A 27,541-nucleotide genomic window follows, 5' to 3' on the forward strand; every position below is an offset into this window, starting at 1 on the left:
CTTCTCATCAGTATCTACACTTGTATTTATGCAGTATATCTGGGTATTGCTGGCATGTTTTGTTTCTCAGGAAGAGAGTGTCTGCTAAATAACTAGATATAAATGTAAAAATGTCAAAATTAAACACTTATGATAAAATTATTCAAAGAATTATGCAACAATCAAGAATTTTATGAATAATATAATTTTAATGTAATATAACTGTATTATACAATATTATCCACTAAATACTATACTGTATATGGACCCTTCTACCAAATTGGTTGTGTAGACTGTGGTCCCACAGTAAACCTTGGATATTTACAAGGATTCTGTAACGCAAGGCATTCTTTGAGATAGTAATAAACTAAATATTTACAAAATCAGTATTTATAAGGTACCTTCTTTTGGAATGTGGCTGTCTCAAAACCTCACCCTTAAATTTCAACTTGTGAAAATAATAATTCAATTTTTTTCAATGTTGTTCTTTTTAAGATCTTTTTGATTTATTTTAAAGTGAAATTGAAAGATTTAGATTTCTCATTAATTTATTATATGCTATAGACGCTATGAAGTTTTCTTCATTTGAAAAATACTGTCCCACATTTTCATGTCACTACAAAAACATGAGTTTTGGTCCATAGACAGAGCCTTATTTTAACCACACCCCTGCATTTTAGAGTAGGAAGTAAGACTGCATCCCTGTCCCTCATGGCCATACGGTGAGCAGTTAGATACCACTGTTTTGAAGTAAATGTGTCCCAAAGTCTGAAAATCAGTGTGTAACATTAAACACTGTCACTACCAAAACACATATTTTATGCAATTAAGTAAACCTTTTTTTGTGTTTTAATGAAGAATTATTATAATTTTAGTGTGTATAACTGTTCAAAGCTGTGTTTACTAGTCATGTACTGGCTTGTGTTTTTGAGTTTTGCTCAAAATGATCTAAAACAGTCACTACCAAAACAGTCACTGCTGAAACATTTGGTAAAGTTTCAGTAGTGTTAAGACAGTTTTGTAAGTAACAAAATGGAATGTTCTATCATTTATTTTAATAAAATAAACATAATTTAGGTAAGGGGTCACTCAAAGCAAAGAGTCAGTTAAAAGTCCAAAATATGTTTTCAACTCTGACTTTGAACCAAATCAACAGGCCATGTACTATACTGTAATTATATTATATAAAATGACTAATGGCTCCCATCAATACCCACAGGTGGCAATTTGCTAAACGCTGCAGATATCTAGACTAATATCTCTGTCGTCCCATCACACTTGAAAGATAACAAAGGGTATGATTCAGATTTGGCATAATGAGCTTTAATGGCTCATGATAGGACCTTCTTGAAAATAGATCTTAATAATAACATCTTATTTTAAAAAAAGAGACATGACATTATCCATGGACATTTGAGGCACGAGTCACAGAATTCAGGTTCTTTTTCTAGGCCCACAGAGAACATAAAACTCTGGATGTTGTACTATGATAACTCCATTAGAGCACAATATGCTTTCTGAATATACTACAACATAGATATGCTGATTTTGGCTGCAACAAAATGTAAACATAATTTATATTAAAAATGAATCATGCTGGAGTACAAATTAAATACAAATTCATTGAAAATTCTTAGAACTATGTTATAGGCAACAACAGTACACCACAGGCTTTTGAATATATTGATTTATAATTATTTCAGGAATCATATTTGGTCCTCTGGTACAACACAATGACCTTTTAATGCAACACACATAAAATACACAGACTCACTGGAGATGCCTATTCTAATACCAAGGTGTTTGGAGCCCAAAGTCTTTTGGTGTTTTTGGTTAGAGGACCTCACAGTTGGACTTCCTGATGTTAGTGTACCAGGAAGATGGCAGTGGAAGATTAAGGGACCTGTGTAAGTGGATTCTGGCTTTTCATGTTCAGATACTCCAGCACAAACACTTGCAGGATCTTGTTGAGGTTCTCGATTGTGGCACGGTCTAGATTTTCCTCATTGTCATCAAAGGTATGCCACACAGAGGGGAATGGGGTGGGGATAAGATGGAGGACCTGGACCCCTGTGAGAATATATAGAGTGCTGAGGTCAGAAACGTTCTCTTGTCTTCAAATGGGCTCTTACATTAAACCACACTGTTCCATATTCTGACACAGCTTGCAAATGGGCAGCGCTGTGGCAACTGTCATGCCCCAGCATTGTGACTAAGAGGGAAAATATGAGCCAGATGACCATTAAAGCTGATCTAGGATGATGATGTTTAATTCTTGACGCAGGGATGTAGGCGGCACTGCAAGAAGGTACGCAGCTACAGTGCAATGCTCTCTGTTCTCTAAAGTAATGCTGGCTGATAGTAAAATTTTAAAAATGAAAAAAGTTGTTCCTTAACAGTTTAAAAAAAGCTTCCCCCCAATATGTCATTTGAATTACAAGGTCACTAAGTAGAAGAAATACGAACAATGCATAATATTATTTGTATTCTTATAATGAGATGTCTGACCCTGCAAGACTAGCTCCACTCTTGCACTGTGAGAAGACAAATCAACACTATGAGTCTGAAAAGAAGTGTAGCTGTCAAGAAGCCCTTACTGAGAAAAGGAAATGCAGAGATGTGGAGTTTTATGATTAGTCTAAATTTGTAATTGGGGGTGTTTTGTGTGAAACAGAATATGCAACCAACTTCAAAGACTGAACTTTGGATGTGTTTACAAGAAGCATGGCAATATACCCGAGGATTTCTTTGAAAAAATTAAAAGCAAGTCAGCAAAATACCACATGCAAACCAGCAAACTTATAGTAGTAGTCATACTTTTGCTAACCTTTGTGACCACATTTAAACGTGCAGCAGTGTTTTCCTGTAGTGTGTATGTAGCGATTTTCTCATATCAACTGCTTAATGATCTTGTAATTTAGATGCCTCAGAGATATTTAGCTGAAAAATGTATGTTAGATACACCTCATCAGTTTTAGAACATTTTTTACCACATGGTGCAATAGGGGCAATTTTGAAAACAATGTTCCCATGGGCAAATTTGGTATAGACCTAGGGTTCTTAACCTGGGGGTCAGGACCTCCCTGGGGGTCATGACATAGTCCCAGGGGATCATGAGAGTGGTGCTATAAGACACTTTTCAAATACAGAGAAAAATATTTTGATAAGCGTAAGCACTGCTGAATGGCCCCATCTACAGGGGACACAAAATATTTTTCACCCATCATAAGGGTGAGATCTCTGGTTTAGACACAGAGCACATATTGTAGGGCCACAAACTGATCTTGGAGGCTTACAGCTGATGACGGGAAGAAGGAGGAATATGGTGAAATCTCTTCAAACACCGCTACCCCTTCTAGTTCAGTTGGTATTTACTGACAGCTAGGGGTGGCTGATGTGGCAAAAATATAATATCATGATAATTCCAAGACATTTTCACGATACATGATAAGCAACATGATATTTTATTTTTCTGAGGTTTGATACACTGTATTGCTAAACGTGTGTGGACACCATTAATATGAAGAGCCCAGACAGCCACAGTTCTACTTTTCCTGTAATATTTTTCAGGATGTGCCACACTCTGTGATACTCTAAGTTTTGTGTGTGTGCCATTGTTCTAAATGTGACATGCATTCTACTTTAATAAAGCATGGCTGAATAAACAAGTTAGCATCATGTTATTACCTCTGCTAAGGAAGGGCATGTGGTCATCTTGAACTGGACCCACAGGCAGACCAGGCCAGAAGTACTGAACCTCATTAGGATGATCCTTCAGCTGCCCCAGGGCATGCAGACGCCGCTCTGGAAGCAAGCAGACAGAACAGTGAGTGTATGTCCAACTCTGGAATGACCACAAAACGCTGATAAGACAATAAGTCAGAGAAAGCATATAAACAAATGATCGAGTGCAAGTGTCTTGCTTAATGAATTATGCGACACTGAGTCTTTGTGAAACATGAGAGACATCACAGTGATATATGGCTGAGAAGATATTACATTACGCCTGATGCCTTATGCTGATGAGTTCAGTAGAATTTATGAAAGTGCGCTTATAAACATTAAGCTTGATAACAACCTGAAATGACCCATTCCATTCCACCAGCATTTAATAATTTCTGACATTTGTTTAGAATTGCAGTCTCATTCTAAAGCTATAACTCCCCTCCATGATCCATACCATCTGCTTAACTGTGAAGGACAAGAGGAGGAGAAGGAGAGAGAGAGCAGGACACTCTGCCAGATTGGGGGAGGAGAAGAAGACTAAGATGCGGGAAAAATGCTTACCAATATTTTGTAGTCTAGAAAGCCACCTGGCAGTATTTGAGAACTGGTTACCAAAACGAGGCATGGGACCACCGATCAAGTCCAGTAGAACAAAAAGATCCTGTTTAAAAAAGACAGAAAAGGGGGAGAGAGAGGAAGTGGGTGGAAAGAAAGAAAGAAAAGGAAGGATTGCAAGACCAAGAGACAGAGAGAGAGAGCATGAGAGAGGGTAAAGAAAATCTTTTCTAGACAGTGCTGGCGTGTTTCACTCTTTAAGATAAGCTTTCAAATGCTCTGCTTCCCACCAGTCTTTGAGAAAAGACATGATGTCATGTTTTGCCCACTGTCTGCAGAACTACCTCATGGGAAGACTGCAGTAAGGCCTGAATGTCTTAGACAGCTAAGACAGTGTATGTGCTCTCTGTAAGCCCACTTAGTCTTATGTGCTAGGTGCAAACTATAATTAACATAATAATCACTGCTCGAGAATCTGCAGTGTTTAAATGAGTAACAGTAGAAAAAATATATTTTACATAATTGTTAACCTACAGTGCCTATTAAAAGTTCAGGGGCAGCTTGTTTTGCCAAAATGTGGGGTCCCCCAACATCTCTCTCAAAATATTCTACAACTCAGCCTCACCAGTCAGATAAAATTCATGATTTTATATTGTTTCCATGTTTTTGCTCATCAGTGTTTTCTCACTACAATACCCAGCAAGAATTATTCAACTACATCATACAACTATTAGGAATCCTAGTGATGTCAACCAATACTCTCTGCTAGCCGAGCCACTGACCCATGGGCTAACGAAAACACCCAAGCCAGCATTAGTGTAACTCTTACCTCGATCGTTGAACAAAATCGTACAGAGAAAAAGAAGATTCTTTCTTTAATTTGCACAAAATGAATGCTAGAGACAAGTTTTTAACCCTATAAGCCACAGAAAAGAGAGAATCCAAAAGAATCCAAACTGAGGTAAGGTATCTTAAATGCACCTTTTAACTTGTTTTCCTCATCTGACAAGTTCATTCTGTCCTTTGTAATGATAATTTAAAGACATTTAGCACATATGGCTATTCAGTTTTCTAGCAGCAGCGTTAACTATCTGCCTTCCTTCTGCAGTCACAAGCTACTGGGAAAAAAATCCACCCTAAAGCAGTTGTAGTTTTCAAAAGTTCCTCCCAACTTCAAGATTCATCATCAGAAGAGGCTTTTCTCATAATTAAACCAGAAAATCTCCCCTAAACTGCTCCAGTACTGTTGTAGGATGTGAGTAAGCATGTTTACCACAGCAGCGATGGAGATCATTTTCATTTTAGCCATAATAATATACTGCAACCATTAGTCTACATTAGAGCATAAACTTAAGTAAGAAACAGAAATAACAAGTAAACAAGTAAATTACATTTTTTCTTCATTGGTTGAAGGTAATTTTGAAAGGGGACCTAAAGATCCTAGTTATACCACTGAATGACATCTCCTAGGCATTTTATCCCCAAGCTGTGGTGTCAGTACTTATGGGCACTCAAAATGTTTATGTGTTTAAACCACCTTTGGGCCTGAAGGTTATCAACATGTGCTTTTAACAACAGTCTGAAAAAGAAAACTGACAGTATTTATGCAAAACCTATTCTTCATTCCAAGGAAGGCAATTTGATTAAGAGAAGCTGTGCTTCACAAAATATACCCAAAGTTATTAGGAAATACATGTTTATGGTAACAAAAAAGGCAAAGTATCTACAGATTTCTGATGGGCATTGTATGAAACAGTGCTCAACAATTATTCAATGCATACAAGTTTACAGTGGACCTATGTACACTCACTGAACACTTCATTAGGTACATCTATCTTGCATCTACCCTCATTGTCCATTTTATCAGCTCCACCTACCATATAGGTGCACTTTCTATCTCTACAATTACAGACTGTAGTCCATCTGTTTCTTTCCATAACTTGTTATCCCACCTTTGCCCCATTCATCAATGGTCAGCATCCCCACAGGACCACCACAGAGCAGATATTTTTTGGGTGATGGATCATTCTCAGCATTGCAGTGACAATGACATTTTGGTGGCATGTTAGTGTGTGTTGCACTGGTACAAGTTGATCAGACATAACAGTGCTGCTGGAATTTTTAAACACTATGTCCAATCACTGTCCACTGTATTGGACAGATCTACCTTGCAGATGTGAAGTCAGAGACAATAGCCCTTCTGTTGCTGCACAGTTTGTGTTAGTCATCCTTTCGTCCATCATTAGTGGTCACAGGACACTACCCATGGGATGCGGTTGGCTTGATATTTTTGGTTGGTGGACTATTCTCAGTCCAGAATTGACATGAAGTGCTGAAAAACTCCAGTACCACATCAGTGTGTCAGTGTCACTGCAGAGTTGAGAATGATCCATCACCTAAATACTTTAATGGTTCCTGACCATTAAAGAATGTGTTAAAGGTGGTATAACAACCTTGCAAAGAAACAGTCTGTAATCGTAGAACTACACAGTGAACCTATATGGTAAGTGAATCTGATAAAATAGACAATGAGTGTAAATACAAGGTAGTACCTAATAAAAGGCTCAGTGAGAGTATGTGTACTTTAAAAACTGTGACACATCTGTTTATGAGAGAAACGTACAATGCCGTGTAGCTGGTTGGTGTCTGTAGCTCCCTGGGGGTGTGGAGTGCTCTCCATTTTGTGGGCCAGGTGGCGGGAGCCGTACAGAGAGTCAGTGGAGGTCCACTGAAACAGAGCCTCCTCTCCGTCAAAGAACAACAGCTGCAGAGACAGGTCTGACCCTGAGTCCTGAGACAGACACACACAGGACATGATAAACACACACTGCCATCCGGTGGTGAATACATGAAAATGCATCAACTGGCATTCAGGTTAAGGTTAAGTAAGGTGTTGCAATAGCCTCTGTCATACATATACTACTAATGATGTGGCAATTGTTGGTTGTACATTCTGAAGTCATTGTTCTTTTGAATTCTTCTCTTCCCCCTTCTCTTGATGACACATCTAAATTCTCACTGTTTCTTCAGCCCAGTCAGTCTGATTGTCATGCCGTCACATAAACATTCCCCTTTGCCCTAACAAAGGCAGTGACTGCCAGTTATATGTCAGTCAAACCCATGCAGGCAAATTTCAGTGGTGGAGCAACATATAACTACACACTTCAGGCTCTTCATCAGACCACAAAGAGCTTATATTTAACAGACAAGTTGAAGTAGGTGAGTTAGAAAACACTAAACAGATTTACAAACTGAATCTAAGCTATGTCTGAAACATTTGCATAGTTTAGCTTGTAAATAAAATAATCCATTTGAAAATGACAGCTGCACTTTACTTTGTGCAAAAAATTTACACAAATAAAACACAAATTCACACAAATGCACTTAAAAAAAACAAAAAAACATTTGACGACAGACTTCTAATAGAAAAATTATACTAATATTATTAGAACAGAACTGTTGTCTGTGGTAAATGGCTGTATGCTATAGATGCAGGAGATTATGTTTAAAATTTACAATTTTGGAGATACAAGGTTTTCTCACAAAAGTAACACTATGTTTCCTCACCTTTAGAGTTTTCAGCTCTGAATCCAGAGCTCTGGCCAGCTCCAGCAACATGGAGCAGGGCACGGCTGAGTCAGTGGCCCCCACGAACTGCCTCCCATGCCACTGAGGAGGGTAGTACTTGGAGTCGTAGTGGCAGGCCAGCACCAGCCGCCGCTTGGCAGCAGGGTTGAGAGTGGCAATAATGTTAGTGAAAGGCATCTGGCCATATGGCGTGTGCCCTTGGAAGTGATCCTCAGTCACCTTCCAGCCTGCTTTCAGTGAGCCCAGAGTAGATTTAATTTGCTGTAGAGAGATAGAGAGAACATAATGATACTCAAATATGATCAGGTTCTGACAGTTCACTTTAGCCAAATTTTTTGTCTGATGCACACAAACACACACCTGCTGCACTGCCTGGCTTCCTGCAGAACCTGGGTAACGCACCACCAGCATGGGCTTCAGGTCCTTCTCCCACATGCGGCCAATGTTTGTGTGGGCCAAAACACTGAGCAGATCACTGGAGCTCAGAGTACTGGCTTTGTGGTACAGCTGGAGAGAGAGAAAGAAGAGATTTAAAGTCATAATCTTGGCACCTTGGCATCTTGCTCCGTTCTGATAAGCGTCTGTGCTCTTTCTTCTTATTTGGGTAGACAGTATGGTTAGTTGCCACAGATCTGACACTATGCAATACTGCTTGTACTTGCAATATAATACGTTACCGCTATCATGGTAGATTACGGCACAATATACTTTTCTGAGTGTATAGCAGAGGGGAACCCTCAGGATCTTCCCTAATGATTTCTGGGAACTAAAAAAATACATGTCTGTAATTTTTAGTTCATGTTTATTCTACAGAATAATGCTTGTATTTGAACTCTGTAAGTATTACAGTGCTAATCTCGTTTCATTCAAGTTCTGATGGAAACAAAAAGGTTAAGTTCTTGAAACGCATGGGAAACTGGCCAATCAGGAATTGTTTTTCTCTGGAGTTTCTATGTAGATATAGCTAAGTGAGCTCTCCTATTGGTAAGGGTGTCATAAGCTGAAGAGAAGTCCTAACATGATAAGGCCAATACCCATCAAATGTGATGCAGAAAAAGGAAAATTTAGAATTCAGAATTTAGAATTTGCATCAAAACTACACACACCAGATGTAATGCTAATTTGGGCAAATAATTTATGCTGCATAAAAAAGACGGTCCTTTGCTTCTCATGAAATGGGCAAACTGAGAAACTGTGCAGGATGCTTTCCACCATGGAAAAGTGAGAGAAAAACTCTCCACTTTCATTTCAGGAGCTGAAACTTTATGAGCTCTTTCGCTCACAGCTCAGATCTCCAGATCTCAGTTTGAGCTGGTTTTGGAGATGCAGCTCCACACGAAATGAGGGACAAAACAAACAAGGTTGATTTCAAGAGCAAATAAGATCTTCTGTACTTCTCACAGAACGAGCAAATGGTAACAGTGGGCTACTGTCATTACATCATTCATAAGCTGAAACTTTGAGAGCTTCCACAAAGGCTATAACTAAGATGTCCGTAGTTCAATATAAGCTCTGTGCGGGCTGTTTCTGGAGATTCTGATCCTTTTAGCATTTGTGAAAAAGTTCTAGTTGCGGCGACACAGCTGCTCCTTCATCTTGCTGATCGCCACACCAATGCCAGAGATGACTATGATTGGTCAGAGAGTAAATAAAATAATGCTGCATCCATCTGAAAAATCGTGTTTGGTATGCAAGATATAGTCAGTTATACACATGCTTGAATTAATTTACTGTTATCTAAATAAATAGCACAAATAGTCTTCCTTGTGTAACGACCTTAAGATTAACTATCAGCATAATGTTGATTTCCAATGGATGGGATTCATTTTGTGAGAAAAAACATCACTCTGGGCCTTCAGATAAGTCACTGTGCAGGTTATTAGAAATGGAAAACAGCGGCGGCAGCTCTATGCCAGACCTCTGTACTGGAAGAATCACTGGGAAACTGCTACAAGGCAAAATATAAATGAATATGTCTGCAACAAACTTCAGGTAATGGAAAGGAATGTCTTTTGGAGGCTTCAAATGTCTGTGTTTAATCTCGAACTGTGTTTATGCAAATTGCTGTTAGGCTAACAAACTACTAGCATTCCATTTGGAAGCTGGCAGAAATGAACATTATCATCATTACTATTATGTTTTCCTCACATTTTGACTGAATTTTGACATTCAAACCTGAATTGAAGGCTTAGCTCTTATAGTGACAGTACGCCACTGATATATAGTGGGTTTTGTCAGTAGGACAACGAACAACTGCATATATCATGAAAAAGACAGAGCCAAAGTGTAGCAACTGCATAATAATAGATAAACAGAAAACATTTCAGCTTTTTCATATACCACTAATGTTTTACTGGTGCTTTTTTCTGTTCCGTCATGTTCACAAACCTCAGCAAAACCAAGTTTCACACCACATATGTGTGTTGTGAAAATGCTTTTAAGTATCATGTTAGGCATGATCCTGCACACTTATAAAGCATTGTCTTTGGGGCATCAGCATTGAGGAATAAGCTGTCCTTGCAAAGGAAAGTTGAACCTATTAAAGAGCCCATTCAGATAATGCTTTAAATATGTGTTAATATTTGTATAAACAGTATTGACAAATACTTCTGTAAATGTATTTTCCAAACATCCAGCAAGCACCCTTTGGGAACTAAATTCTCTGTAGCTAGACTCTCTCCATGCTGCCTGTATGTATATTGTGGGACAAAACATATGCACATTTGCGTCTTAGCAGCGTGTCCTGGTCACAAGTCCATATCAACAGCTTCTGTGTAATCAATCAACTTGTTAATCAGTGTCATTCAATGTCGTTGACCAGATCCTCATTATACTCCAGTGATAAACTCTTGTACTATGCAGCTGAGCATCTGTGTAAAACTACAGCCCATATGATATATAATGTAGCTGATAAAATTTGCTGATATTAAAGTTCTGCAGATTTATTGGCATCAGCAGAAATCCTGCTGATAAAACACTGCTATTGTCTGTTTATTATATGATGCTTTATAAGAAAGACACATTCAATGTGATGCTACTTTAAACAACAACTACACAACAAGAACATTTGTTAGAGAGCTCTCCATTGTGAGAGTTCATGTTATTTACATATGCTAAGGTTACATCTGAAGGGGGCAATCAAGGGGAATTTAACCAATTTAATAAACTAATCCAAATTTTGTAAAAAAAAAAAAATGAAATGTGCCATTGTACAGTCAAAATCATTCATTGTGGTGGTGATAGAAACCAGACAGCTAAAGCTAAAGGGGAACTCCACATATTTTTTTAAATTTCTGCATAATTATATGGTCAAGATGTAAACAAAGTCATTGACAGTGGTTTGACGTGAAATACTCTATTCTAGAATGAGTTACTGAGTCAGAATTGCTCGTCCTGTGGACGTCCTCTTTAACGTAAATTTATAAGTATTTACAAGAAACCTGCTTTATCTATTTTTAAAGAATGCCAGTTTCTGCTGTTTAATCGAGTTTAAGATACTCGTCATTTAAGAACCGACTGTCATATTTGACATAATGTTAAGGACATGTTTATATGGAGACATGTGATTTTTGGACTGTAGCCTCCCCTGAGATTGAACTTATGATCTCCTGATGATAGGTCCAGCATGGAGATGGTTGTGACACTTAGAAGCCCCTGTCTGTGTGCATTTTTAACTCCTCAAAATCAGTATGGGTTGCAAAATTTTCAGAATGCTTTAGGCCCTAAATTCCACAGTGGCTGGTTCAAATGCTAGGACGTGAGGGACGCTGAGTTACTATAAGAAGATGGCTGGCTCTAATGCTGCCACTGCCCCCATGAGTGAACCCGGTAAACATAGGGCAGTATCACAGTAGAAATGAGGATAGAAAAACTGGTTGGTATATGATGAATGAAGGCTTGAGTCACATCAATGAATTCAGCCTTTTCATTTCTGTGAGGTAATTTAATTCAACAGAATCTGTTGAATTACCTGGCTACATTTAAATGTGAGTGCTGATTCCAGTTTGGTGACACAGAATGTTCAGGTGATACTGCTATCTGGGAATTGTGCGGGTAGAGGAGTGAAAGTGAGCTGATTACAGCTTACACAAAGCCTATACAATACAAGGCATATACAGTGATTTACATTACCATATCTAAAAATGTCTGTAGTGGAGTTTGCCACAGTTAAACCAGTTCCAAAATAAACACTACACTAAGTAATTCAACAGCATTTAGAAACCTTTTCTGGTCACTGTCCGTACAGTAATTGAAGGAATTGATTCTACTTTTAACAAAATACACAAAAATCTTGAAGAACAATGGTTTAATGTCCAGATGTATTAAAATGCCCAAATAACTGGATGTTCAACTTAAATCTCAAAATGTGTCTACTATTAATATTAATGTGTCTACTATTAACTACTATTTCTATTTTACATTCTAGAAAAAACATCCATACAAAATATTTCTGAAATAAATACAGGACAATTTAGAAACAGAGTTTAGTTTTTTTCTTAGAGGCAGTGAGTGTCTAACTTGCAAGTTGCCATGTTTAGTTTTTGTTTGACCAACCAATAGAAAGACCAAGTTCTGTAAAATTGGGAATATAGAGTAAATAACTATAACTGTAATATTAAGCAACTCTTATGCAAATATTGCGCAACATGTCTTGCTTGCTAAATGAACCCATTTTCAGTAACCCTGAAACCTTGTTATAAATCTGCTGGTAAAATATATTCCTCATGTTTGCCACAATATATGCAAACAGACAAATGTTTATCTTAACACTTCCCCTTTTTCCGTATTTAGATGTAGATGCAAATCACTGAATTGCAAATTATCGTATGAGACATGTGGTGGTGACTCTTAAAGGGAGTGTTGAGAGAGAGCGTGCTCGTTCTTGTTTGTAGGGAAAATTATACATTGCATATGTCTGGTGAGTAATTATGTGGTTCAGTATGACCACACATGGCAACAGTATTTTCAACAGCATTAAGTACAGGGCAGCTGCAGCTGGAAGTTATTCACAGAAGAGAACTAGAAGCCAGCCTCCAATCATGCTGTGAACTTGAGTGGCTGCTTAAAGCTGAGAAAGAGAACCTAAATGAAACATGAAACATAATACTAGACTAACCATTAAGAATCTTCTCTAGATTTGTGTCATTTCCAGTTGTCAGACTTGAACTATACATGGCAGATCTATTGATTATCTCTGATGTCAGACTTGTTACTCTTGTTTGGTCTCAAAGTTCATGGTTTTCTGTTATGGCCATCACTGTACACCTCATGTTCTGAGTCACCAAGCACATGAAGCAAGCAATTAAAAATTCATGACGAAAAAGTCCTACATTTAAAGAGCTCACAGCATGGAAAATTGAATTTTTGCTTCTTTCAATGGAAATACTGCTAAAGTTTCAAGACGTACCACTCACTCCCCAATCTATTAGATCCATATATGAAGAAGTAAACTGAAAAAATTAAAAATAGCCCATTTGGAATGCACTGTTTTTGTGATGTCATAGTTACATTTATATTTACATATGTATGGTTATTCTGCCCACAGCAGTTTAGCCTGCCTGTTCATGTTGAAGTCATAAGGAGCGTTTCATCCTAGACTACTTTTTGAATGAGGCATAATACAGGACAGAAAACAGCCTGTGTGTTCTCAGCAATAAACAGATATAGGAAAATGGTCAGGTACAAATATATTAGGACTTTCTGGAGTACATAAAACCACACAAATGCTATAATGGAACTCAAGGAAAATAATAACATAACAAACAAAATGTAGGGTATGGGCTCTTTAAAGGCAGACCTGCTGCTCACTGCTCCAGCCTGCATCATGTCTGAAGCAACCACTTTATTTACACACATCTCACTGACGGGGTATGTCTGGGTACAGATCTAGATAAAGATAAAGCACATTATGTCCAGGTACAGATATGAAGGAGAGAGACAGCTCCTGCAGTGAAACGCAAGACAGTTTACCTTTACTGACAGAACAGTCACGAATTACATGTCAACTTAAAGGCCACACAGTACCGTTCAGATACGCTCTCTTGGGAATTTGAGAAAAATTCTAATGGGATTCTATTCCAGATCTATAAATACCATGATCTCATTGGGGGATCGATGAAGAGGAGTGCGCTGCCATAGCAACAAGGCGAAGACGGAGAGAGAAAGAGACTGAACAACAAGGTGGACCAGGCTCTAGGGATGAGGATGTCTAAGCCACCTACGATACAGGCTGAACACATGAATTGTCTCTCTCCCCCAAATGGCTCGGCATAAAAGACATCCATAAAATCCACTAATGTAGGCTGTAGCCAAAATGATCCTCATGCAATAATCATTGGCGGTAGACGTAGCAAACTGTCTAGATTGTGTATTTTACTGGAAAAAAATAAAAAAGACAAGACTAAGCCGAGTTAAAAGGACGCCATCAATAGGTTGTACATCGACATAAAATACAGTTTAATAAGAAATGCATAACATCACAGGCTTATAGAAGAAAACTATGGTAACAGTCCGTGGCTTGATACTGCCAAAACTTACACTTGTTGGTTTAACTCATGAATCACCCATTACGATCTAACACTACCGATTAAACGACCACCAGCACTGAATACTGGAAAACTTGATTTACTTGCTCTGATCAAATAAAAATCCATCTGTTCGAGAGAATCTTTTCATTGGACGGTATTAGTTGCTGAACTACGCAAAGATTCTGCGCCTACGTTCTCCGCATAGAATATGGAAGGAAAATAAGGGTACCTTTTCTTGTGTCCATGGTATTTGGGCACTGATTGAGCCCATGAGAGTCAAAAAGACGCCGAGTAAAGTTAGGAGGCACATGGTGGGCTCGTATCGAAGCGGTCGTGTCTCCTCAGGCTGTTTCACGCACGGCGCGGTCCGCTCGCTCTCCACAGCTCTGGGTCATGTGAGGGACTCGAGGGAGGACCCGTAAAGCCCGGACACAAGCCTGCCTCTCATTCACACTCAGCCTGGGGACACGTTCACACGCTCGCCTTAAACACAGCTTTGCCAGATAAGGAGGGAAATATTTGATGCACACATTCGTGTTAGTCAAAAATGATTCCTCACAAACTCTGAAACTTTAATACTGAGTAGTTATTAAAGTATTAAATAGCTATAGAACATGATATTTTCCCTATTCACACTTTCTGCGGGTTAAATGCCAATACGGAAATCTGATTCATGGCCATATATGAATTTCAAACATATGTCATATACTAGCATATATGGATTTCCCTTATATACTTATAATAGTCACTTATGGATATATATGTGACATATACTCACTTGAAGTTGGATGTCATATGTTACTCATATATGCTAGGTTCATGTTATATAATATAAAGCGTTTTACTGCATGCATGTTGCTGGCTTTCATTTTGATTTTTTGCTTTAAACAAGAAGAAGTGTTTGTGTCAGACATACATGTATGGTCTATATGTATACATGGTCTATGATGTATACATATGTCTGTAAACACATATATCCGACAGACAGTACACAGATGATCAAACTTGATATGTGTGTGTGTGTATATATATATATATATATATATATATATATATATATATATATGTGTGTGTGTGTGTGTGTACACACACACACACACACACACACACACACACACACACACATATATGATATATGTACATACATGGCTATATCAGATTTGTTGCGTCCAATAATAGGAGACAATGTTTTTTTTGTTATATTTTTTTGCCTGCAGTCTAGTCTAAAATACCAAATAGCTAAACCGTGTTAAGCATTTAAGAAAATAAAAAAAGAAAAAAGGAAAGAAAGAAAAAAGAAAATTAGATTTCCATGCAAATCATTTTCACACTGAGGAGGTTGACTAGGGTGCAATCCAATCCTTAGTAAACTATAACAAGATTAAGGCCTTATCTTCACAGTCTTACTCATCAGACAGTGGCAAATGCTATGCACGTCGATGTATTATTTCATTTTTAAAGTTACATTGTTATCTGTTCTTTGATTGGTTGATGAAAACACGTGAGACATTGACGCTTCATCACGTATTTGATGACGTTGCCAAAACAGGAAGAAAGCTGCGGCTCGTGTGGAGCTGTGCTGCATGTTAAGTACCGTTATAGCTCCGTGCGTTTCAAGCCGGTCTGATTCCTTTTTATCGTTTTATTTTCGACATGGACGACGACTTTTTAAGCCTGAAGCAACAACTCTTGGAGAAAGACAGGGAAATTGCTGCTTTAAAGAAGAAACTCGTTCAACAGGTCCGAACAGCATTCACGTGTACAGTAACGTTAGTTACAGCCTGCAGCATCAGTCCTGCTTCTATCTTTAAAAGCCACTTTTTCCTAGAAGCTGTTCCTCTCTCTGTTTGTTTCAGCAGGCTAACTCTTTAGTAGCAGACTTAGAAGACCGCGTATCTGTTCTGGCCCCTCTGAAGAAAAACACATCGTTAACCAATGAAGACATTATGAGATACAGTAGGCAGCTTCTCTTGCCAGAGCTCGGTGTTAAAGGTAACAGTTTAATGAACATAATCTGAATCAAATTTTGCTTTCATTTGGCAAATCAGGCCTCACATCCGGTCTGCTCTCTGTCCAGGTCAGATGAGTCTCTCAAATACATCTGTTCTGGTTGTGGGATGTGGAGGTTTAGGCTGTCCGCTTGCACAGTACCTCGCTGCTGCAGGAATAGGTAGGTTCAGGATCTGCTTCGGGGCTAAAAAGTAATGATGGAGTTCTCAAACAAGAAAGTGACACCACTGTTTCTTGAAATAAAGTTTGTATTACAACATTGCAGGACAGTAAAGGAAGTATTCATACAAATAAGCAGACGTGGATATGTCTGCCTGTTTGTGGACATGTGGAACCTTTTTGAAAATGGTTCTATACAGCACCAAAAAGGGTTCTTCTATTGTTATTATATCATAATGATAGAAGAACCCTTTTTGTTGCTATAGAGAACCATTTTCAAATAGGTTCTATATGGAACCATATACAACACATTCTCCATCAATCTGAAGAACTATTTAAGCATAATATGGTTATAAATAGAACCATTGCTTCTATTAAAGAACCCCTGAAGAACCATGTTTTTAAAGGGTGTACTACACTTCCACATTTAATTGCATAGTATTAGAAATATAGTAATATTGATCATATGAAATGTAGCACGTTATCATGAAGTAATGAAAGCACAAAGCACAGTGAACTGTATTGGTGGTGTGCTAGCATACTGTCAAACAGTAAATAAAACAAAGTTGTATTTTCAGTACAACATTTATCACACCTGAATTATGAGTGCAGCTGGCTAACCTGCAGGTGTTATGATGTCTGTGCCACAAATACACATCTGAAAAGTTGTGAGGTGTTTAAAAAAACACAAGTACTCCAAATGAAATAAAATCTTACGTTTTCTTCATAACCAACAAATGCAGTGGTGTAGGTTAACTAAACTACTCATTTACTCAAATACTGGGGCCTGTTTTATGAAGCAGGATTTGTTGCTTAGCCAGCTGTTCAAACTAACTGTGGATTTTAGTCTTTTCACCATGGCAATTTATGCTGCACACCTAACCTGCTCCAGGCCAGATTAAGTTCAGGATTTCAGATCATAAACAGCTCTTGAACCAATCAAGGACAGCCTTCAGACAGAGGTGCACCCCTCCGTTCCTTTTAGGGTCACTTTATTGTTCATGATATTTGTGGCGTCAATCACGTGAAAACTATTGCTTTCTTCAGAGAAAACAAATCATATTACATAGATATCAAGATTATAAAGCTCTTATTACTCTTATACGCACCAAAATGGTGGCAATGGTGACGGCATTGCTTTTTATCATTATAAGTGCATTATTTTATATGTATTTATGTATTATGATTTCTCCCTTTTCATTTTTTGAAAAACAAGTTGCTCAGCTTTTCAGGTTTCACGCGATTGGCTGCTTGTCATAAATGTCACGCTTTCATGTGCGTGTTTACAAGGATTAATTTTAGCTCCAATATCTAATACCAAAGCAGTTAACTGCTATCATAAACTAGTTGACCATTTGTTAGGTTTTATGAAGGTGAAACTTAGTCAGGAACCCTGTCCCAGTTAAATATGCTTTGTGAACTCCTGCTTTGTGACTTCTGATTAGTTGGCAGTAATACATTTTTCAGTTTATCCATTCAGTTCAGCTTTGTGGTGGTCACACCACTTTATGGATAAATAAATAACGCTTTCCAAAGTTGACTAGACCTAGCACCGAACATGGAAGCAGTAGGCCTAGTATGCAACAAGCACTACAAGGAAACTCTTTGAAATGATTCTGAAGGAGAGCACCGTGGGTCAGTTAGTGATTATCTCTGTGCTAGATGTCCCTGATATCTTTATCAGTTTAGTGAGCCATGCACCATTATGGTTAAAAAAAAGACAGCTAATGTAATTTATGATGACACACATATAATCCTCAATAGTGTCCTCTATGTAAATTGGTCTCTGCAAAATCCGTTGGTCATTGCAGGCAGCTGTGTTTGTATATTATATACTTTCAGGGCGTTTGGGGCTACTGGACTATGATGAGGTGGAGCTGAGTAATCTGCACAGGCAGGTGCTGCATACAGAACACACTCAAGGTCTGCCCAAAGCCCAGTCAGCAGCACAGGCTCTTAACAGGTACCTATTAATCTTACACCAATATGCAACATGTGTCTTAAGCACTATTCAGACATCTGGTCTAAAAGAAGCGTAAAAGATTGCTGTGTACATTACAGAGATGAGCATATGAGGGTTGAGCATATGGGCAGTTAGTAGACTGAACCACACCAGCTGCCTTTTGAAAGTTCTTGGAATGGTCTGTATAAAATAAATGCCACTTACCTAGTTTTATTTCCTAACAAAATGAACCTAATACATTTTAAAGTGTGGCACAAATTCCTTTGAATTTTCTAAAAAAAAAAAAAAACAAATGCCCTCATGTGAGGTGACTAGCTTCTTTTTCAAGTTTTCTTCATGTTTAGTATTAGATTCCGCCCTATGGATAAACTGTAAACTTGCCTTGTCTGGGAAAACTGGGAATCACATTATGTAATAACACATTTTTGCACAGCAAACAACATACTAACTTTTTTTTCCTTCTCTTGTAAAGTTACTTTTTGGAGATATGAGATTTTGTTCTGACAGTGACTATAGGTTGAATAACTGAGAAAAGGAAGGCTGTGAGATTTACTTAACATGTGTTCCTGTCAGCTTCTTTGTGTAAAAGTCATTTGATACAGATATTATGAAGTTAGAAAGACTCTTGTCTAATAATATAAGTGAAAAAACTACAGGGGTAAGCCCCAAAAATATATTGTGAAAATAGTATGCATTAGTATATAAGTCATCTAGATTTTCCATCAGGAGACCCCCAAAACCTCTGCAACGATTTGAAGCCTAGGCACTGTATGTAGGCTATACTTACGATGCACGATCACTTGAGAGCCTCCATACTTAAGAAAGATATTTCTGAAAGATTATTTATTAACTGTTATTTATATGCTTCAGTTTATATTAAGTAAACGCTGCCATAATCTTTACAGACGTGGGAATGCGTAATAACTGATAAACTGATATTACAGATTTAGACGGGACTAAATATCATAGACGTACTCTGCTAATCACCATACCTCCATAAATAAAACTTATGTGCCCAAATTGTATTTTCAGATATTATTATAATAGTGTCAGATAGACAACAGGCACCCTGTCTATGTGCTTAGAGTTAACTTCATTGTTCTGACAGGTTGAATTCTATAGTGCAGTGTGTTCCATATCATCTCCAGCTATCATCTGAGAATGCCTTACAACTCATTCAACAGTATCCTTTCATACTCTGCTGTTGTACATTGTCATTTTTGTATACATCTAAAATGTATAACTTTGAGTCCTTGACTACCTGTTCTTTATGTATGACATTGTGGCTGACTGTTCAGATAACGTCCCCACACGCTACCTTGTCAATGATGCCTGTGTTCTGAGTGGCAAGCCTTTAGTGTCTGCCAGCGCACTGCGAATGGAGGGACAGGTAAGACTGCTTCTCAGAGCAAAATTAAACTTATACATGCTTTACAGTGGTTGAGTATGTGAGTTCTGAAAAGATCCTACGTAAAAGTTCACTTTGACTCTCTTTCTTTTTTGCTCATAGCTCACTGTGTACAACTACAGAGGAGGGCCGTGTTACAGGTGTTTGTATCCTGTCCCCCCACCACCTGAGACGGTTACTAATTGCTCTGATGGTGGAGTCTTAGGAGTGGGTGAGTCTAAAAGCCTAGTACCCACTCATATGACCAGTTTTAGAACGTTGTAAAAGGCAATTGTGTGAACTTTAGAATGGATGCTGGCAATTAGAGTTGAATATAGTGCTGAGTGATATTGATAAAAGTCAATATCATAATATTCTCAGAATCACTGAACCAGATGATATTTAAGCTGGCATTAGTTCATGTTCATGACATAATTGAGTACTGGCACAGAATGTCTTACAAGAAAATTACAGAGATGTTAACCAGACAGAGTTACAAAAAGTATCAGAAGTTTAATACTTTATCAATACTGCAATTTGGCAAACCATTCAGTACTCTAAGTTTCGGTACTTTCTATACTTTCAGTTGTTTATTTAAATAAGCTAGTGCTATGTTGACATTGTATTTTGCCTGCTTTTGAAGAGTTTTGTATTGATAAAAAAGAGTGAATTTAAAAAATGTATTAAGATAAAAAAATAATTAAGCTGTATTGTTTCCAACCCATTCAACATTTTGTGTTCATACAGTGTTTTAAACTTTTTGCCATAGTATCATTTGGTATTGAGCATTGTGATACTACACTTGGTGTCAGTATCAAAATCAAAATTCTGGTATCGTGACAAGCCTAGACAAAAACTACAATTCCAGAAAGGAAACTTACTACTTATTATATAAATACATTTTTATGGATTTTAAACTTCTTTTAAAGCAATCTGAAGCACCCAACAAATAATACCAACCATTACATTGAACTGCAGTTCCTGAATGCTAAGAAAATGCAAGCTCTACAAAACAGAATTAAACTGGAAACAGGAAAACCACTGTTTCTTAGGCATTATGTCATGGAATTAATGCTTGTCATCAGATATGTGGTTTATCACTAAACTGCATTATTGTGGTGTGTCATATTGCATATAGTAACATCACAGTACACTGGTAGAGATGATTTCACACAGCATTAGTTGAATATGTTCAGTTTAGAAAGTTAGATTGTTTCTTCGCTTTACAAATAAACTTACTTCAAGTTTGTAACAATTTTGAGGAAGAAATGACAAAGTTCTAGACAGAGCCGAGAGAGGAGCTCCTTCTCTTGTTTTCCTGCTGTATGTACACTTAACAGCTCGATCAGTCAAGGAAGATTCACTTCACTGACTCTGCTTTATGGCACACAATGTGTGAAAACAGTTCTCTGCGACTGACTGATGCAGCTTAACTCTAACCATCTATGACACAGTTACAGCTCTCATTATATTTGGCAGACACCAGTTAACATAACTGGCCCCTTGTGTGTAGTAAACATATATATGTATAAATAAACTGAACTCTAAAACTGTAAAATGTTTACTTTCCTACATGGGACAAAGTTTGCCACAGGTAATTATAGGTGCCCTGAGTTTTCAAGCCAAAGGCATAACCTCTGCAATATAAAACCATATGTGCTTCCTCCTTGCAGTGCCTGGAATCATGGGCTGTCTTCAAGCTTTAGAGGTTCTGAAGATTGCCTCTGGCCAAGGATGTATCCTTCAGTGGAAACACATAAAATATTCATAGTTCACTACACCAGCTCATTACTTTATGGAATACTCTATGTGAAAATGTTTCTTTGACTGGTTGATGCAGCGTCTTTTGGGCAGCAACTGCTGATGTTTGATGGTCAGGAGGGCCGGTTCCGTTCCATAAAGCTTAGGCCCAAACAGGCAGGCTGTGCTGTGTGTGGAGAGACGCCCACGGTCACAGAACTGCAGGACTACGAGAAATTCTGTGGCTCTGCTGCGACAGATAAGGTTAGAATCATGTCGCAGGGCAGTTTCCTGTGTAAGCACTTGTGTACTGCAGTGGTAGATATTTCTCTTACTCAGTGGTGTAATATAGTTTGAAGAGAGTATTTTGACCTGCTGTCAGAGGTAGTCTTTGCATTAGGCAAAAGTTGGCAGCCTAGGACCCCCATGAAAATACGAATTACTTGTACTATATTATATATATGTATTGATGTTAAATAACCTATTCTTATATATATATATATATATATATATATATATATATATATATAAAATGGCTGTTATTTGTGACTGTAGTGATTATTTTCAGTAATTTTAATGCAGCCTTAGTCCCCGTTCATGGTTATAATGGACTATTCTATGTTGTTACTCAAAAAGAAAAATCCATTACAAGTTAGTAATTACATTTCTAAAAATGTCATGGTTTGTTTATTACTTTCTGAAAAAAAAATCATTACTTATTGCTTCTGTTGTTCTGTACAACAACCACCAAATTATCTGCCACTATAGTGAAATAATTTCACTTAATAAAACTGCTTAATTATTTAATGTCTAGAAATACGTTAAATAATCTTATTCTATTTTTACAGCAATCTCAAAATGAGAAAATGAGAAATATTAGATATATTGACAAGATTTAAGATATCACTTTAAAAGATCATTTTTAAAGTGTGAAATTAAATACATTTTACAGTGTAAAGCCCAGAGCCTCTACTAATTAACTAATGTAAAGTTGTGTGTTCAGGAGGACCCATTCCTGTCTTTTGCCTACAGCCCCATAATCACTAAATCCACCCCTGCTTGCTGTTAGAAGGACTAGTCTGTCTAGCACATAGCAATGTAATTAAACACTTAGCTAGCTCTATACATATCTATCACCATTTAACATTACATTCATGATAACATTTCGCTTCAGATATAAACCTGAATGTTTTTCATTTAGTATGTCTGTTAAAAATGTTTTCTCTTAAGATTTCTCTTAATATTGATTACGGGGCAAATTTAGTCACGACCCACAACATTAGTGTTTCCCAACCATGGTCCTGGATGCCCACTACCCTGTGCATTTTAATGTCTATCCTATACCCAACACACCTGATCTTACTAATCAGCTCGTTTACAACCCCTTATTGGGTTGAAAAGGCTGTGCTAAAGCAGGGAAAGCACTAAAATATGCACAGCATTGTGCCTCCAGGACCGGGGTTGGGAACTACCAGTAGCTAACATTACCTATAAGACCCCTGTGAGGGACCAGTTTGTCAGCCAGCAAATTGATTTCTTGTCTCAAATTTTCACATACAGTTTTAATGGCCATATATTATCATGGTGCCTTGTTATATTAGCATATGCAAATCCTGCTGCTTTCCTAGTGGAAACTAAAGTATACTTGTGTATCATGTGGATATGCCTCTGTTCTTACTTTGTATTCCTTTTGTGTAATTTGAAGTGATTCCTTGTACTTCACTCTTTCTCATACATAGTCTATACTTGGGTGGCCCCTAAGCATAACATTAGGCACATCATCAGCTGCCAGTGTTTCAACATTACTGTGGTTCAATGCTGCACACTCAGTAAAAAGATTGTATTATAAAATTAGAAGATAATACACAAAATTCTGTTTGTATGAACACCACCCCTCCCCCATTGGTGCTGTGTATATGCAGCTCAGTAAATGTCCACAAGAGGTCACTGTGACTAATAGGAATTGTATTTTTATTCAGTGGTAGACAGGCAACTGTGTGGCTGTGGGTTTAACAAATGCTTGTCTTTACCTTTGAAAACAATATGACACCTAAGGCAAATCAAGCACACAGCCGCATGCAGCCAAATAGAAATATTCTGAGATATCTGACCAAACACAGCCTTCAAAACCACCCCATCTAGTCAGTACTAACCTAGAATAGTTTCATTTCCCAGTAATGGTCATTATCAGTGTTCTCCCATTTTACAGTGTCGAAGACTGAATCTTCTAACCTCAGAACAGAGGATCTCAGTGCAGGTAAAGTATTCATGCATCACTACCTCGTATATATCGCTGTGTCTATTATTTTTTCCTTACATACTCTGACAAGTCAAAGTAATAACAGGATTAATCCATTCTTGTCCCAGTCCACTCATAAATGCTGTATTGTTAACCGCAGGAGTATAAATCCATTGTAGACAAAGTTACTCCTCATCTCCTCCTTGACGTTCGCCCCAAAGTGGAGGTGGACATTTGCTGTTTGCCGACTTCAATCAGTATGTTTTCTAATGGTTTTCATCATATCAGTTAATACAGATCCTGTTTGGCTATTATATTATTGAATAATACATGTACACAAGTAATTAGGTTACATCCTACTTAAACAGTTCATATTTTTACCAATAGATATTCCTCTTGCCAGTTTAGAGGAGCGAAAGACAGATCATGTTAATCTGCTGAAGGAGAAGATCAGTGAGCTGAAAGAGCAGAGCGTGGAATCACAAGTAGCAGGTAATGAGTAAAGGTTTTGCATGGACCCACCATACATACCCTTACATACTTACATTTAGAGGGCTGAAGATTCTCCACAATGGGCCGCTTTTATAGTGTGGAAAGCAATATTTGCTGAATATCTTATTTTAATATTTGAACTCTTAGAAGTTATTACTGTCCTTTTGCTATACATTGGGTTCAAATTATTAAATAATTATTGTATGTAATTACAAAAAAATGTATAATTAATTATAACATAGATACATTCAAGGAAGCACTTGATCAAATTCAAATCTTTATAAACTGTCTAGCCTTTCACTGAAGAACACCAGTAGTTAAATAAAATGCAACAAGAGATGTTTCAAAGCATATATACCATGGAGGGGTGTAGGACGATTCATTTCTGATATATGACATATCTTTAATGCATTCAGGGTATCCAAACTAGAGCTGTGTTTTGAAGAATGATTATGGGAAGGAGCTCATAAAACAGTATTAACACTGGTAATCTAACTTGGATCTATGTATATAACTCTCATGCTGAATATTGTATTGGGATTGTAGGAAAACAAATAAAAAGCATTAAATTGTAATAAGTTAACTAGCTTTGCTGGCAGCGAAAGTTCTGCTCATTCCCCTGAAGGTATAGCTCACTTCTGGTTGAATGAATTATGAGATTTGTTGCCAAAAATGTTATTATGTGAAGAGAACATGTAGGTGTTGTAAAGAGGCATGTTATAAAACTTGATATATAATTGTGTAATGTGAAGGTCAGCACATATTCTTGAACATTACACAAGTTTAGCTGAAGATTAGAAGGGAGGGAAATAAAATCATATCCCTCAAATGTAAACAGTGATATGTCCTAACCCTCCTTGCCTGTCTCTGTTCTACTAGCAGTGCTTCTCTCAGCTCAAATGAGTGTTATCACAAGGCGAGCATCAGTACTCTATATATTGCAAGTGTATTGAGCCCTGTGTGTTTAATGATCCTACCTTGTGTATACAGTAAGCGCTCCCGCTGTGCACCAAATGCCTGCAGCCACCTATCATGGGATATCTGGGCTAGCTTCATAGTGAGGGAACAAAAGAGGGGTAATCTGAGTTTCCTCAGGCTAATTACGCTTTTGTAACGTTGCATTGCCAGACTACTTGCTTTTCTTGGATGACCAATGAGGATGGAGGTGATGGCGTTGCTAAGCAGTCATTTTCCAACACAGAAATAGCCTGGTCATCAGAAACAGCTGGCCTCCTGTTCCATAATCAAGCTTTTGTATGAGGTGTGTTTTTATTAGAGATGAGAAGCTCTATTTGAGCTAGAGTGCTTCGATTAAGATAAGATTACTTAATACCATGGCTTGAAATAAGGTAGGTGCTGGGTAATTGGCCTAACATTATAAAACTATGCTACTAGCACATTTCCCACTAGCTCCCAGAGCCACATATTCCCCACCCTTTAGAACTGCTTTTTGCGTAGCTTGTAACAGACATGGATTGAGCTAACCACACTTTCTCCCCACCCTCTTTCTCTCTCTCTGTCTTTTCCTTTTCTCATGGCTAGTGTTTGTGGTGTGTAAACTGGGGAATGATTCTCAGAAGGCTGTGCAGATCCTGGAGAAGTTGTCTGGATCAGAACTAGAGCAAATTATTGTGAAAGACATCAGTGGAGGCCTTATGGCGTGGGCCAAGAAGATCGATCCTTCCTTCCCACAGTATTAACTGTCATTTATTGCCTATAACTGTATTTGGCTAAATTAAAACAAATACGCCCATAATATATTTTCAGTGTTCGGTTTTATTTTTTATTGAATAATTTTCTAAATAACAAAAGATAGAATGTAATAAATATTTAAATATATACACACTTAAAAAAGATGGTTCTTCAAGGGTTCTTTAGTAAGGAAAATGGTTCTGTTTACAACCATAAACACTCAAAGAACCCTTTGCATGATTAAAGGGTTCTTAACATCACAAAAGCGTTCTTCAGATTAATGTAGAATGTGCTGTTGATGATTCCATATATTCCATATAGAACATTTTTGAAAAGGGTTGTGTATAGCACCTAAAAGAGTTCTTATATTGTAATAAGCTTGACATTGTAACAATAGAAGAACCCATTTTGGTGCTATATAAAACCCTTTTCAAAAAAGTTTCTATATAGTACCATCAACAGCACATTCTTCATCGAACTGAAGAACACTTTCACGATGCAAAGAATCATTTAAGACAGAACCATTTTCTGTACTAAAGAACCTTTGAAAAACCCTCTTTTATTCTTCTATTTTTTTATTCTGCTTATTATGAGATAAGTGCATGTTTTGTGTGTGTGTGCGTGTGTGTGTGTGTGTGTTTGTATCCGGAATGATGAAGGGAGCCATAGATGATTCCAAAATAACTGAGAACTCTGTATACCATTAAGAATTATGTTATAATACCAATAACAAGTATCCAAAATTCATAATGTTTATGGAGATCAAATATCAACACAGGTAACTTGACAAAAAAGGAAATTAGTGTATTATTTATTGTATAAAAACTTTTGTTCACCAAATTTGTTCACATAAGGTGTACATACAATAACAAAAACTATAAATATTGCCACTCTTCTCGCGCTTTCGAATGCTAGTGTATATACACTCACTGGCCATTTTCTTAGGTACACCTACCTTGTATGTACACTCATTGTCTATTATATCTTACTATATAGGTACACTTACTTCATAGTTCTAGAGTGACAGATTGTATTATTGTGTTTCTCTGCATAAATTGTTAGCTCCCCTTTACCTTGCTCATCATGTAACAAACCTGCTTGTTAGATGAATTCTAAGGAGGAACTCAATTGCTGGCGTCTTGACACACTGAAGTTCCTACTAAAGCCTGAGTAGATTGATGAATCAATGTGACGAGTCTGTTATTAATCACAGTGTTACTGAGCTCTGCTAAAGCCTGAGTAGACTGATAAATCACCGTCATGTGCCAGTTATGAATTACAGTGTTACTGAGCTATTTTAAAGGAATGATTAAATTAATCATCTCCTCAGTGGTGGATATGTTTGTGAGTGGTGTGGAATTGTACTGAACTCAGCAGTGGAATGAAGCAGGGATGAGAGACAAAAATAAGAAACATATTAACAGAATCATAACATTAGAAAACTGCAAACCAGTAACAGTGAGGAACAGTATGAAGAAAGAAAA

General features: G+C 37.5%; 2 protein-coding genes across 3 annotated transcripts; one reads left to right on the forward strand and one right to left on the reverse strand.

The window, feature by feature from the left end:
* Positions 1-1,286: 1,286 nt before the first annotated feature.
* On the reverse strand, positions 1,287-14,796 carry LOC118823682 (glutaminyl-peptide cyclotransferase). The gene is made up of 7 exons (XM_036593430.1): positions 14,605-14,796; positions 8,209-8,355; positions 7,828-8,109; positions 6,884-7,051; positions 4,267-4,366; positions 3,667-3,783; positions 1,287-2,049 (listed from the first exon to the last, which is right to left on the reverse strand). Exons 1-7 carry the CDS (start codon positions 14,683-14,685, stop codon positions 1,874-1,876), a joined length of 1,071 nt encoding a protein of 356 aa, XP_036449323.1. The 5' UTR covers positions 14,686-14,796; the 3' UTR covers positions 1,287-1,873.
* A 1,124-nt stretch (positions 14,797-15,920) lies between these two features.
* Positions 15,921-26,125, forward strand: mocs3 (molybdenum cofactor synthesis 3). Of its 2 annotated transcripts, none has more exons than XM_036594014.1 (13): positions 15,921-16,115; positions 16,232-16,367; positions 16,453-16,545; positions 18,387-18,507; positions 19,616-19,690; positions 19,780-19,897; positions 20,018-20,126; positions 21,568-21,630; positions 21,735-21,898; positions 23,844-23,891; positions 24,034-24,130; positions 24,261-24,365; positions 25,908-26,125. In XM_036594014.1, exons 1-13 carry the CDS (start codon positions 16,029-16,031, stop codon positions 26,063-26,065), a joined length of 1,374 nt encoding a protein of 457 aa, XP_036449907.1. In that variant the 5' UTR covers positions 15,921-16,028; the 3' UTR covers positions 26,066-26,125. The 2 variants fall into 2 exon arrangements, with proteins under 2 accessions (XP_036449907.1, XP_036449908.1); XM_036594015.1 differs by having other exon boundaries at positions 16,235-16,367.
* The last annotated feature ends 1,416 nt before the right edge of the window (positions 26,126-27,541 follow it).

The sequence above is a fragment of the Colossoma macropomum genome, unplaced genomic scaffold, assembly GCF_904425465.1.
Source record: "Colossoma macropomum unplaced genomic scaffold, Colossoma_macropomum, whole genome shotgun sequence".
NCBI lineage: Eukaryota > Metazoa > Chordata > Actinopteri > Characiformes > Serrasalmidae > Colossoma > Colossoma macropomum.

Bases quoted from the DNA above. Each gene is read 5' to 3' on its own strand.
- mocs3 (XM_036594014.1), top strand. From the start codon at position 16,029: ATGGACGACGACTTTTTAAGCCTGAAGCAACAACTCTTGGAGAAAGAC. The intron at 16,368-16,452 runs GTAACAGTTTAA...CTCTCTGTCCAG, and splicing joins GCCAGAGCTCGGTGTTAAAG to GTCAGATGAGTCTCTCAAAT. The intron at 19,898-20,017 runs GTAAGACTGCTT...TTTTGCTCATAG, and splicing joins CACTGCGAATGGAGGGACAG to CTCACTGTGTACAACTACAG.
- LOC118823682 (XM_036593430.1), bottom strand. From the start codon at position 14,685: ATGTGCCTCCTAACTTTACTCGGCGTCTTTTTGACTCTCATGGGCTCA. The intron at 8,356-14,604 runs GTACCCTTATTT...CTCTCTCTCCAG, and splicing joins TACCATGGACACAAGAAAAG to CTGTACCACAAAGCCAGTAC. The intron at 7,052-7,827 runs GTGAGGAAACAT...TGTCTGTCTCAG, and splicing joins CAGAGCTGAAAACTCTAAAG to GACTCAGGGTCAGACCTGTC.